This window comes from Malania oleifera, chromosome 1, assembly GCF_029873635.1.
Source record: "Malania oleifera isolate guangnan ecotype guangnan chromosome 1, ASM2987363v1, whole genome shotgun sequence".
Classification (NCBI taxonomy): Eukaryota; Viridiplantae; Streptophyta; class Magnoliopsida; order Santalales; family Ximeniaceae; genus Malania; species Malania oleifera.
The window spans coordinates 99,682,332-99,697,298 of NC_080417.1; the positions used below are offsets into that span (position 1 = coordinate 99,682,332).

At 33.6% G+C, this 14,967-nt stretch overlaps 1 protein-coding gene across 2 annotated transcripts; it reads right to left on the minus strand.

Annotated features, from left to right (window-relative positions):
* Positions 1 to 478: 478 nt before the first annotated feature.
* Positions 479 to 4,591, minus strand: LOC131147254 (uncharacterized). 2 transcript variants are annotated; one of them, XM_058097032.1, is made up of 3 exons: positions 4,082 to 4,591; positions 2,834 to 2,890; positions 479 to 2,593 (listed from the first exon to the last, which is right to left on the minus strand). In XM_058097032.1, exon 3 carries the CDS (start codon positions 2,586 to 2,588, stop codon positions 876 to 878), a length of 1,713 nt encoding a protein of 570 aa, XP_057953015.1. In that variant the 5' UTR covers positions 2,589 to 2,593; positions 2,834 to 2,890; positions 4,082 to 4,591; the 3' UTR covers positions 479 to 875. The 2 variants fall into 2 exon arrangements, with proteins under 2 accessions (XP_057953015.1, XP_057953014.1); XM_058097031.1 differs by having other exon boundaries at positions 479 to 2,633.
* Positions 4,592 to 14,967: the final 10,376 nt, after the last annotated feature.

Below are 14,967 nucleotides of genomic sequence, written 5' to 3' on the forward strand. Positions count from 1 at the left end.
CATTATTATGTAACCTTAATTTAATAAGCCTGATGCAAACTTTACAAAGCTCTGTATCCTTCATTGCGATAGTGACAAACAGCCACGGCTCCCGTGGACAAAAAAATTGCCCAACCACATAAATTCTTTTATCTTTGATTGTTGGTTTCATTTATCATCATTGTTGAGTTGTTGCTTGTTTAGTGTAGTTCATCATCGAGTACTTGCCTTACTTGTTCCATTGATTATTTCGTGAGAGTCGTGTGAGGTCTTCTGCTGCGCATACTCGGTACCAACAATTGGTATCAAAGTGCCGATTGTTACACAACATGGAAGATAACATTTGGATAGCAATGAGATGTTCCAAAGTCACAGTCCTAAATTTGTTTTAGAACATTATAGGCTAAACAATATGGTTCAACTGAATTAGTTTTGAGTTATTATTATGTTCATGCAGTTTAACAGCAAACATCAAGCAATCCACAAATACTGTCAATATTTACAATTAAAACTGAAGCATATACTGGTAAATGTATCAAGTCGAACCTTTTTCTTCCTGGCTCAATGTACAAGTCATGAGTATAATTTCATTGATGAGATACCAAAATGAAAGCAAGAAGCAGCATACCCTCCAGGGAATAGAGATAAAGCATGTCAAGAGCAACACACCAGTCCCAAAATCAACTCCACCCAAGCTTTTCTTAATGTCAACTGAAGGCCTGAAGCTACCTACCCTTGCTAATGGAACTTCACAGAGCTTGTGAACAACACTTATCCTCTTTTACAACTTACAAGCTTAGGTTATTATTGTTACTCTCATTTAAAAAAAAAAAAAAACATTTTTTTTTTTAACAAACCAACACATGCTGGAAGAAGAGAAACATCATCTGCAACTCCTAAGAAGCTGTGCTGGTAGGAGTTTTGCTCTCCTGAAGGGAGATGACTGTTTCAAAAGCACCCACCAAGGCCTTGACCTTACTCTTCCTGGTTTCAGCGAGCTTACTAGCTGTTTCTTCAATAACATTATTGAACAAACTCTGGGCATCTTTCTTTCCCTCCACATCTTGATGCCTTAAGACAACCGTTTCAGAACCAGGTTCATTTGTATCACCTTCAACTATTTCTCTCTTCTTAAAACTTCTCCTTCGGTCATCACCTCTAACATTTTTGTTCTCCCCCAACACTCTGCCTTGCCTAAATCTGAGCCTTCTAGGAGCATTATTCTCAGACTGAATGTTGATCACTTTCCCCCTCCTGAACGTCAACTTAATAGGTGCACAATCATTGTCTTCAGAGAGAACCATTACCGCCTTTCTAGGCCTCCTTTTGTATTTCTGCTCAGAAGTTTCAACTTCATTCAAGTTCGGAGTTTCATCATTTTCTGAAATGGAATCATATTCTTCACTGTTAGTGAATTCAGAATACTGTTGATCTTCTTCAAGGGATGACAAAGACGGTGAGTTCAGGGGAGGGGATGATTTCAGAGATGATGATAGAGATGAACATAACGAATTGGCAGTACTTCCTTTCTTAGCAGGTCCCATGGTTTTGCTCCCACGTTCCATCTTGATGATACGTGAAGGGTTTTCCTCATCCTCATTGTTGTTAGATTTCTTAGGTTCAGGTTTCCTGTTCTGATTCTTCACAACTTTCAGGCTTTTGATGACATGCAAGGTTTTTTCCTTGTCATTGTCATTGTTAGATTGCCTGGGCTCAGTTCTTCTCCCCATGTTCTGATTCTTCAAAGGTGATGCAACTTTCGGGATCCTTTTCTTTAAGCCTGTATCCCTATTAACAGAAGGCTTGGAGGGTATTGCAGCCAGCAATGGTGCAGGTAAGATTTTTTCCCTAGCCTTGTCTTCATTGGAAGGCTTGGATTCAGCTCTCCAGATCAAATTCTTATTCCTCAAGGGTGTCACAACTTTCAAGATCCTGTGCCTTTTAGCATTAAAGCTTGGGACTTTTTGAAGAGAAGGTTTGGAGGACAATGAAGCCGTCAAGGGTATTGGTGCTTTCTTTACCACTACTTTGGGAATCTCCGTCTTCTTGCCTGCTCTGACATCATTAATTGTTTGGCCATTTAAACCAGCTGAGGAGTCAAGTGATGATGATACCGACAGCATTTCCGGGACAGGTTTAGGCTTTGAAGAAATAGAGCGCTTTGTGGGCAAATTAGCTTCCTTGGCATTTGGTGAAGCTGGTTTCGAAGAAACTTCTAACTTTGTAGAAGATGATGAAACTTCCCGCGTGATGATTTTAGGGTTACCAGGTACATGACTTTTAGAATTAGGCAAAGGTTTTAATTTTGCCACTATCATCTTCTTACTCTCAGCCAAAATTGCACTCTTTGGACTTTTTCTGTTGCTGTCATCTTTTGTTGCTGTGATTCTTTTCTGTAAGGGCTGTTTTGCCTTCGCTTCAAATGTATGTTCCCTCCCATATTTACAGAAATCATGGCAAGAACCAGTTGAGGCTCTGAGATAATGAGGGGGAATATTTTGTCCACTGCGTGAAGAACTTGATTTTCCAGTAGAATTTCTTCTTGTATAAGCCGCATCAAGTTTAGTTTTTCCTGAGGTCACAGCTAAATCGACACTCTCCTCTGCCATAACAGCTACAATGGAAATATAGAACCAAAAAGAGAGTTCACAGCCCTAAAAGCCAAAAAAATTACGTTCTAAGAGTCAGTAACCTAGTTCAACAAAGTCATATATCCTAAAAAAAAAAAAATACATGGATTTAGACAAACAAAATACCTCCTAATGAAGAAACGAAAATTCACAAGAGGCATATTTGACACAATAATATGAACCTAATATAGCAACAGCAGTAGAAGGGAGTTAAGTGACCAAACCAAATTTTAGTTGGATAATCTTGAGATACGGATATGCACTTCAACAAGATATTCAACCTGAAAAGCAAAAAGTGAGCATTACATACACATGGTCAGATCAATACACGCACACACAAAGACAGAGTGAGAACTGTTAAAAGTATGAAGATAGATCAGAAAACGCATAAAATTTTGACAGATTTAATAATTTCCAAAAGAGAATACGAAAATCCATAAACATCCCAAAATAATTTGCTAGCCAGGCTTGAAGATTTTGAAAATGCACAACAATAAATGCAGAAGAACAGAGGCTTGATCTATTGTACCAGTAATTACAATAATGTAGCAACAATGACAGCAGGAGCCAGATATTTTTGTAATGATGAACATACTAATAGATTCATAATTTTACACGGCTGAGGAGAAAAAAAGTGAAAACTTCACATTCTTAATTCAAAATGAAATTATCTCCATCCAATCCTTTCTTCCTTCCTCCTGAAGCTATGCCCACCTAAGCCACCAAGGCCTAGGCCTGGTATGGTGGGTCAGATTTGTGTTTAGGTCCCAAAAGGAGAAAATAAAAAAAATAAAAACATAATAACAAAAAGGTCATGCCTACACAGATGGACTTCCTGAAATCTCTATAATTAATCTAGGTACACAAACCAAATCAGAGATTTCAAAATCACATCTCTATGATAGTATGATATCTCTCCCACAGTGATAAAGAAACTGCATCTCCCCCCTAAACCCTTGTGAACAGGAGCAGAACGCTTTGAGATGGTTTCAACATGGCCAGTTAAATTTTGAGTTTAATGTAAACCCCATATGAGAGGGAGATGTGCAGAAATATAGCTTCCGGGTCTAATGTAAAACAAAAATTACAGGGGGGGAGGGGGGGCTAAGACAGATGAATAATCTCTGTCAGGCCAACCAAATAGTGGAGATTGTCTGAATAACTCCAGTGCATGGCCGCAGGCCGGGATAATAATTCCCCTGAAATAGAACTATTCAAGGGGGAAGAGAAAAAGGCCTTAAGAAAGAAAATCAAGTAGAACAGAAACTTTTTTCTTTTTTTTTTCAGAAAAAGGCAAGCAATCATATATTGCACCCGGAGTATAAAATCGTGCACTGAATAATCACAACATACCACAACATCATGTTGAAAATAATCAAATACCCAGATCAAATTCAACACATATACGGTCCCTTCTTATTCGTATTAAATCCAACCCCAGCAAAAGTGCAAGACCCACATCATATTCGTACCTTCTTCTGCAACTCCGAGCCGCGGAAATGAAGAGCAACCAAACCTTGCGGCAATGATCAAAACAAACAACCCCTTAACAATCTGAAACCCTGGAAAAGCAAACGAACAGAGCAAAATGACGAGTCTCTTCAACACAAATCTCTCTTAGAAAGTGCTGCTCCAATGATGAAGATCCTATTTTGCTGCAAAGCTCATCTCACGTTTTCTTATGGAACAGAAACGGTAAACGCGAGCGCATTTAACGAAATGGGAAAACTGAAAGAGAATTAAATTTCTGGGGAACTATTCTCAGTGGGAAAAGGAAAGAAAAGCAACGGAAAAGAATGAGGCCTGATCAAGGAAGGATTCCAACTTTTGAGAAAAGAAAAATTGCAGTGGCTCTGAGTTTGGGTTTGCTTCAGAGATCGTGCAAGCAAGTCGTTTAACGATTCCGGTCGGTCTGAGAAAGACTTTCTTATCGCGTGTTGCTACGCGTTTGTTGCTGTTTGACTCATTGAAGGTTTTACAGAGAAACATGAAGAGCTTTTAAAATCTCACCATACCAATTTATCGTCAATTTATTGCCAGATTGTAAATATAATATTCGTAAATATATTTATAAGTATAAATTTAAGAAAATAATTTTTTATATTTTACTTCATAAAATTTTGTTAAGATGTTAATGGGTATTAGTTTATATATTATTTGATTTATTTTGTGTTCTAGCATTGAAAAGTTTTTATTTCAATTATTTGTAAATCCTTTTAAACATACTTTAATGATAGTAAATTTGATATAAATAAAATATATTAATTCAGTATCTCAAATTTATTTATTTATTTATATAAATGCATTTGCAAAAAGTATAATAGATCCTGAGTTTACATATAATTTTTCTATACTTTGTATAAAATTTATTGTAATCAAGGCGTGAAATAGTTATTATACAAGATCATGTGTGTATAATTTCTCCTTATTTCTTTCAGTATTAATAAATATAAAATTAAATTTATTTTTAATATAATGCAAAACACAATAAATTAATAATTACTTTTTATGTATTCATTTAAACTCATCATATAATGTAGAGTAAATTATGGAAAAATAATTACTAAAATTTTATTAAAATTAAATTATTATTCTAATTAATTTTGAATTAATAAATTAAAAAATTTAATAATCAATCAACTTGTTCAATACAATTAAATAAATAAAATTTAAATTTAGATATAGTTAAATGCAAATATAGAAATTGAGAATTGATGATTATATTAAGTGAAAAATATATAGGCAAATTACTGTAATGGCCTTCTACTTTTTTAGGGACTAATTGTTTTAAATTAGGAAAAATAGAATTGTTTTTATTGTTTGAGCTAAAATGTTTAATTAATGCGATTATCTAAATTTAGCAATTTTGTAATAAAAAATATTTTAATAAATATAAATGCAATATTTATCTAAAATTCAATATTAAAAATTTTCAAAAAAATTTATTTTTTATATTAAAATTTAATTATATCTTGTACATTGACCCGGTCTCCACTAATAATAAATAAATAAAAAAATTACGAAGTTTCTTTGTAACAATAAAGGGAATGTTTTGACTATCATTAATTTCCTTCACATTTTTAAATAGATATACTAATTACCAAATTTATCATTGTTCAAAATATCAAATTTAAATTACATTTTAGAATAAACTTTATTAGAATTGTTAATAACTCTCAATTTAAATAAAATAAAATAATTGCCAAATTTGTGGCTGTCCAACAATAAGTTAAATCAAATTTAAACTACATTTGGTTTTGGGAAAATGTTATCATAATAGTTGAGACTGAGTTTAAAACTCTTAATTCAATTCAAATAAAATCATTATCATCTCCTATTATCCAACTTATAACACAATTTTATTAAATTGTAATTTCAAATAGTCACCATGCATTTAGCGCAATATTTAACTATTAAGATAAATTAAATAATTTTCAAATTTTTTTATTATTCAAAAAACAATATATCAAATTTAAACTACGCTATTTAAGAATAAAATTTATCATCACAGTTGATACAGAATCTAAAACTCCCAAATTCATTAAAATAAACTCTCCACATAAGAAAATTAACTACTTTTAACTAAATTGGAACACTTCAATTTCCATTAACATTGTGACAAGTTAATGAAATGCTATAAAATTAATTAATTTCCAAATTTATCATTGTCAAAAAATAATACATCAAATTTAAAATTTTACAAAAAGTTTCCTAATTTTTACTATAGATTTTAAAACTCGCAATTTTATTAACATAAAAAAATTTCCAAAATTGTCAATTTTCAAAATAATATATTAAACTTAAACTATATTCTGAGAAGAACAAAATTTATGATGATAATTAATATATAAAGTTTAAAACTGTTAGATTTGGTGTATTCCCAAGAGGAGGGGTGAATTGGGTGTTAAAAATTTCTTCCTTAAGTTCAACTAGTTTAACAACAGTATATTCACAACCTAGGATCAGTCTACTCAAATGCATTGATAAGTATAATATGTGGAATTTAAATAATGCTCATAATTCACAAAATAACATACACGTATGGTAAATATAAAGTGCAGAAATATAAATAGACACATAATATGTTATCGGGGTTCGGCTAACTATGCCTACGTTTCCGCCTATAGCTCACAAGCCCAAGGATTCTACTAATGCTCACTTAATGAGTGGGGCGGCACCGATTACAACCAGGTCAATTAGCACAGGACTGATTTCAACCTTTACAAACTCTCCTTGCGGGCAGAGAAGACCCTAGGTCAAATTCACAGGGCTGACCCCAACCTTTACACAATCTTTACCGGATTAGATTACCGCTTCCTCAGGCCACGCCTGAAAATATAACAATATGTTCGCTCAAATAGTATAGTGATTATGCTTTCATCCAAAGCAGATATGTACCCAATACACACAATCAGATACACATCAACAATGTAGGTCATGTAAGCTCAGTGATGCAAATAGTTGTACTAACAACATTCAATATGGTATAATCAGTAATATGCTCAAGAGTGTTCAAAACAAGCAGTATCTTGGAATCAAAACAAAACACAATTCAGTAGCAAATCAATATTCCAAATATATGAATATAATAATCAAACTAGTTCAAGAAGATTTTCTTTAATGAAATAAGCACAATATTAGTTTGAAAAAATTTTTCCTGTTGGAAAAATATTTGCACAACAAAAAACCAAACTATTGGACACTTGCAATAATAATGCAAAAATCCTAAGTTTGCTAGTTTATCCCAACACAAGATTTATAATATTGAAATTTATGGGATAAAATTAAGTCAAACTCCCCAAAAATAATATCACAATCAACCAATCAAATGGGAGTATTAACACTATCTAATAAACACAATACAACTCAATAAACCCTCACAATATCAAGATATATATCAAAGAAATAAATATTTGAGAGTATCTTGGGCAAAATGAGATTTTGAGATAGAGAAGATTTTTACTAATTATTTTGGCTAATCTCCCACTAATCCTCACAAATGAACCCATATTTATAGGCAAGGGTAAAATTATAACCGTTTAGGACTTGTTGGGAATTATTAGAAAAGATTCAAAATATTTAAACACACTTAACCCAATTTTACCGCAGTTAAAACAATTTTAACCCGCCGAGGTTTATCCTTTAGTCGCCCGAGTAGACACAGCTTTAAAAGTTATTTAAATAAGTTCGGTCGCCTGTGTCATACTTCAGCAGTCCGAAACAATGTCAATAGCCTTTGTTCGTGACTTCGGGTGCACGATCTTTGGTTTAGTTGCCCAAACTCTTGTGTTCAATTGCCCAGGGCTCATTTTGAACTGTATAGTTTGGTCACCCGAGTTGATGAAAATCACGCGGACACAGGTTTGGGTGCCCGAGGAAGATACATTCGAAAAGGTTCGGTCACCAGAAACCAAGTCAACCCGCTGACTTCCCTGCGGTTCAGGCACCCGAGGAGTTTTGAACTCCTAGGGTTCGGTCGCCCGACCTCTCTCATTTTATGCCTATTAGGTTTATTTTCACTTTAATTGATTTCCCAGATATTATAAGTGATATTGGGGACTTTATTTTTTGCAAGTGCTGGGACCTAGGGTCTTTTCTAAGGTCTTACTGAGTACGCCAAAAACCTGGCGTCTGTTGACCGTGCCCTAAGGTCATTCGGTCTCTATGGTCAGTTTATGGCATTTCTGAGCTTACAAAAACCTACATGCATGACATACAAAGATTATTATAGACCATATACCTAGTTACTATTACAGACCCATATTACAATCATTGATTTAACAATACAAATTAAAGTCTTCAGGGTCTTCATGCTTTGCTTTCATGTGCCATCAATTGGTTTGCTAATATAAACCTACACATGAATTAGATAGATATTAAATACCAGAGTATTTGTCATAATCAAAATAGGGCATGACCCATAGGATCAACAATCTCCCCCTCTTTGAAAGGCTCCCCCTAGCAATATGCATAATATTAAAGATTTGTCAATGCAAACATTTTTCAAATTTTCAAGTACCCAAATTTTGCCTCTTCTCCCCCTTTTGGCAACAGTTAAAAGGGTTATAAATATAAAACATATAAGTAAGACATTTGAGTATGAATTATTTAAATACACAATAAGATTGGGAAAATTTTTAGAAATTTCGACAGCATGTTATTTGAAAATATAACATTTTTCCAAAAATAACTGTATAGAAATGACCTAATTGAGTTTTAGATTTATATTATATCCATAACAGTCAACTCAAACAATTCAGTATTCTCAATACATAAATATAACTATCAACATACAAGAGATATGATAGTCATGCATTTCATGGCACAAATGAATTCATGGAGTATAAAGCATTGACAAGTTTGACAATTAAGCACACAAACTAAATAACTGGTCATTTAAATGATTTAAATGCATAACAAACGTAATTAGACCATAATTATCTACAAATCATAGTAGTTTAAATCATATCATAAGACCCGTAAAAAATTTGAGTTAAAAGCACACAACATATGAAACCAAATAGAAGGTTTGAGCATAAAAACAGTCTAACTAGTTCACATGCATTTTTATGTGTAGTTTACTGAACCAGTTATGCGACTTGAAAACTATATATGTATATAATAATAACAATAATATTAAGGCAAGAGAAAAAAAATTGGTTTTGAAATTAGTTCTTGCCATAAAGTATTACAATAAGTATATATATATATATATATATATATATATATATATATGTGTGTGTGTGTGTGTGTGTGTGTGTGTGTGTGTGTATAAATATATATCCCCTTATGATGTTTGCTTAAAGTACAAGGGGTTGCTTGCTCATGCAAGCAAGCAACATTTTTTTGGTTTTAGCATTTAAGTACAATTCATATTATAACCAAAAAAATACAACCATCTAAATCATAAGAATATAACACATTCAAAACAAGGATCATATGGCAAAACAGACAATTGTGGCAACAATAAACATCATGCTTGAAATTAAGCTTTTCAATAATATCATTTCATTTAAGCATATGCCACAGAAATTTCAAAACACATCTAAGCCTAAAGTACTGATGAGCATAGCAAGATAAGAGTTTAATTTCATATGCTCTCCCTATCAATTTGAGTACGTGTTTAGATTCTTCAACCACTTATACTAATCAAGGATTAATTTCATTATGCTTAGTAGTATAAGCTATTCAATTTGAAACTTTAAAATCAACTATGTTGAATATTAATCAACTCTATTTACCTCTATCAGTATAGTTGTCCCTATAGACCATAGATGCATCAGAAAAACGTATATTAAGGCATGCAATAGAGTTCATAACCCACGAACATTCCATATCAAAACACAAAGATTTAAGAGCAAGATATAATGTTCAAGGATTTTAGAAGAGCCTCAATATTTCAACGGATGAAAGTGATGCATATGGATTCTTTAGGTTCTTTCTATAGGGATGGAGCTGGGTTCCCCTAATTATTCGATGATTATGCAAGGATGAAATTTAATCTTCTATTTGGTTTCATTCATCCTTTCAAAAATGTTTTAACACTAATTTTATCATAATAATCTTTAGCACAAGGTTTTGGTTTGGAAAAAATCCTGTCGAAATTTCGGTAGCATGTCGTTTGTAAATTGGATATTTCCCAAATTTTCATGCACCAAAACCTGATAGAATCAAGCAATCAATTCAAAATAATTCAATTTGAGCATGCGAGAACCTATAATCCACTACCAGCATGCAATTCTCATCAACTGCATCCGCCATGCAGAAGGCTTTCAACACAAGCATGCAATCCAGTAGTTCTAATATATGCTATCCAACAATGATATAATCATTAGACAAATAATGGATAGTGGGTTGCAGAGTTATTCTCATCAAGGCACATAAGCAAATAATAATGTGAGAGCATTAAATTTATTTAGACGTGAAAGAGAGATGCTCCCCCCGAGTTATGCACTAATCCATTTTATGCCGTATTCATTCTCTAATTACTTATCTAAGTGTTTTAAGATTTTTGATGATATATGCTTGACTTTGGATGAATAGACTTAGAGGACCAAAAAGTTACAGTAGATATTTCTTTAAGTGAGCTAAGCCAATATTGCCTCTATTGATATGAATTTTGATACATGTGAGAGGCACGAGTTCGAATGACTATGAATTTCAAATGCATGTGCATAGGTCTTCTTGAAGTTTATGCATTCATCTAGATTAAGACCAACTGCAATCAACTTACCCATTCAACTCATTTCAAATGATATGAAGCTCTAAAGGATATGACTTAATGTTTTGAGAGCTTATGAGATGAAGTAAAGAATAAACACTCTTAAAATTTAAATTTCTATTAAGTTCAGATGAGTATTTAGAATGAGCGGACATTTTCTAAAATATTTTCATGCTTAATAATGATGTCCAAGTATGCGCAAAGAGTGTCTAGGAGAGTATGAATTTTGAAAACAGCTCTTTGAATAGTGGTATGTATCCTTTAGATATAATTATAATTATGAAGCAAGGATACAACTGGTGAGTAGAAAGGACCTTGCTGAATATGAACATGGTTTGATAAGGATTTCCTATGAATGGGGTGGTGAACCAAAATTAGAGGAGTTACAATTTAAACTCAAAGGAAACACTCCCCTAGTGGATGCCTCTAATTTGGTTACAAGGAGGATGACTTTTTATTAGCACTTGATAGATATGAAATTTATTATCATTGGTGCTTATATCTAGAGTGATGACTTAAATTTGATTAATGAGTTTAGGGTAAAATGATATAAGGAAAGACGAATTCCCTAAAGCTCATGGACAAAGTATGCTTAACTAAGATGTTTATATTTAAGTGCTAGTTAAGCATTTTGAATTAAATACCAGGCATAGATGTCATGTCCATTTGGAAGTGGATAAAGATTTTTAGTATAACAAGATAGTGTTTAGTGAATGCGTATACTAAGATTTTAATTTTAAGAAACAACCACTTCCCAAACCTACAGTCATCATAACCCCCTTAAACCTAGAAACTAAGGAAAAATTGACTAGAAGATAATTTCAATTTGAATCCATTTTTCCTTAAGTCCTACAGGGTTTGCTTTGTTGATTATCCATTTCATTTCCTTTTCTAAGTCTTTGGCACTTCTAAGTAAGCAATTAAACCATACGTGCCACATAGTTTTGCAAATTAAGCAAGTATTGAATATACATAAAAGATTGTGCTTATTTATTCTATTTTTCCTCAGTGAGGCTAGACTATTGGTTTTATGCAAACAAACTGAAACCTTTTTGAAAAGAATTTTCTTTTTAAATCCGAAGGGGTTGTTTAGGTTATCTTTCTCACTTGAGTATTTGAAAAACATTTTAGAATAATTTTTAATTTTTCTTTTTGAGTAAATGATTTTCAAAACCTTCTCAATTTTTCTCCTTTCTAGAGTGGCTTGATATTCTTTCAAATCATTTAAGTGCTGTGCCACCTTTTCATTTTCATTTTTCAAAAATGTTTTCTTCTTTGATATCTCAACTAGAATTCTATGCATTTTAAATGAAGTCTTTTCTTGTTTTCCACATGAAGGCATCCCATCAAATGATTTATCACAAGATTAATCAAACAAAATAACACATGAATCATTGCATGCATTCATACCATCATCACAAGAAACATTTGAAGATTCATCACAAAATATATTACAGGGATCAACAGATAAATCATCACATGCACTATTAACAGCATTATCATATGTTCAATAGATGATTCAGCATGTGACACAACGTAGCATTCAGCACAGGAATCATCAATGGATTTATCATTAGATTTAGTACATGTTATATAGCAGCATTCACAACAGGGGTCATCGAAAGAGATAGAGTGAGAATCATATACCTCACTGATTGTAAATGCTACATGCTCATGATTTACCTCCTTTTCCTGGGTCTCTCCATATTTTTTTTTCTAGCTCAACCTAGATCTTCTATGCACTACCACAAGCCATAATCTCATGAAGATTATTAGTATCTAAAGCACAGTACAGTAGATCCATGGCATATGAATTTGCATGCATGAAATTAATACCATTTTATACTGGCATACAAATTCCCTTATCAATCACCTACTCAACCCTCCAATTCATAAATTTTACAAATATGCTCATTCTAATTTTCCAGCAAGCGTAGCTTACACCACAAAATAATGGAGGATTGGAAGGTGACTGTCCCTCACTGAATGAGGATACACCAATGTGAACCATTGTGGTCTTTTTGCAAAAACGTTTAAGTCTAGTGCAACGAGGCTTTAATACCAAATGTTAGATTTGGTGTATTCCCAAGAGGGGGGTGAATTGGGTGTTTAAAACTTCTCCCCTAGGTTCAACTAGTTCAGCAACAGTATATTCACAACCTAGGGTCAGTCAACTAAAATGCATTGATAAGTATAATATGTGGAATTTAAATCATGCGCATAATTCACACAATAACATACACGTGAGGTAAATATAAAGCACAAAAATATAAATAGACACATGATATGTTATCAGGGTTTGGCTAACTGTGGCTACGTCCTCGCCTCTAGCTCGCAAGCCCAAGGATTCAACTAATACTCACTTAACGGGTGGAGCGGCACCGATTACAACCAAGTCACTTAGCACAGGGCTAGCCTCAACCTTTATAAACTCTCCTTGCAAGGCGAAGAAGACCTTAGGTCAAATTCACAGGACTGACCCCAACCTTTACACAATCCTTACCGGGCTGGATTACCACCCCCTCAAGTCACGCCTGGAAATATAACAATATATTCACCCAAATGGTACGGTGATTATGCTTTCATCCAAAGCAGATATGTACCCAATACGCACAATTACATACACATCAACAATGTAGGTCATGTAAGCTCAGTGATGCAAATAATTGTGCTAATAACACTCAATATGGTATAATCAGTGATATGCTCAAGAGTGTTCAAAACAAGCAGTATCTTGGAATCTAAGCAAAGCACAGTTCAGTAGCAAATCAATATTCCAAAGATATGAATATGATAATCAAACTAGTTCAAGAAGATTTTCCTCAATGAAATAAGTACAATACTAGTTTGAAAATATTTTGCTTGATTGAAAAATCTTTACACAACAAAAAACCAAGCTATTGGACACTTGCAATAATAATGCAAATATCCTAAGCTTGTTGGTTTATCCCAACACAAGATTTATAATATTGAAATCTATGGGATAAAATTAAGCTAAACTTCCCAAAAGAATATCACAATCAACCAATCAAATGGGAGTATTAGCACTATCTAATAAACACAAGACAATTCAATAAACTCTCACAATATCAAGATATATCAAGGGAATAAATATTTGAGAGTATTTTGGGCAAAATGAGATTTTGAGATAGAGAGGATTTTTACTAATTATTTTGGCCAATCTCCCACTAATCCTCACAAATGAACTCATATTTATCGGCAGGGGTAAAATTATAACCGTTTGGGACTTGTTGGGAATTATTAGAAAAGATTCAAAATGTTTAAACGCACTTAACCCAATTATACCGCAGTTAAAACAATTTTAACTCGGCGAGGTTCGGGTGGATGAACAATGCTTCGGTTGCCTGAATAGACATAGATTTAAAAGTTATTTAAATAAGTTCGATCGCCTGTGTCATGCTTCGGCAGCCTGAAACAATATCAGTAGCCTTTGTTCGTGACTTCGGGTGCCCGGTCCTAGGTTCGGTCACCCCAACTCTTGTGATCGGTCGCCCGGGGCTCATTTTGAACTGTAGAGTTTGGTCGCCCGGGTTGGTGAAAAGCACTCTAACACGAGTTCGAGTGCCTGAGGAAGATACGTTCGAAAAGGTTCAGTCACCCGAAACCAAGTCAACCCACTGACTTCCTTGTGGTTTGGGCACCCGAGGAGTTTTGAACTCTTGGGGTTTGGTCGCCTGACCTATCTCATTTTATGCCTATTAGGTTTATTTTCACTTTAATTGATTTCCCAGATATTATAAGTGATATTGGGGAGTTTCTTTCGTGCAAGTGCTGAGACCTAGGGTCTTTTCTAAGGTCTTACTAAGTACGCCAAAAACCTTGCGTCGGTCGACCATCGGGTCAACCGAAAGGTGCCCTAAGGTCGTTCGGTCTCTATGGTCAGTCTATGAAATTTTTGAGCTTATAAAAACCTACATGCATGACATGCAGAGATTATTACAGACCATATACCTTGTTACTATTACAAACCCATATTACAATCATTGATTTAACAATACAAATTAAAGTCTTCAGGGTCTTCATGCTTTGCTTTCATGTGCCATCAATTGGTTTGCTAATATAAACCTGCACACGAACTAGATAGATATTAAATACTAGAGTATTTGTCATAATCAA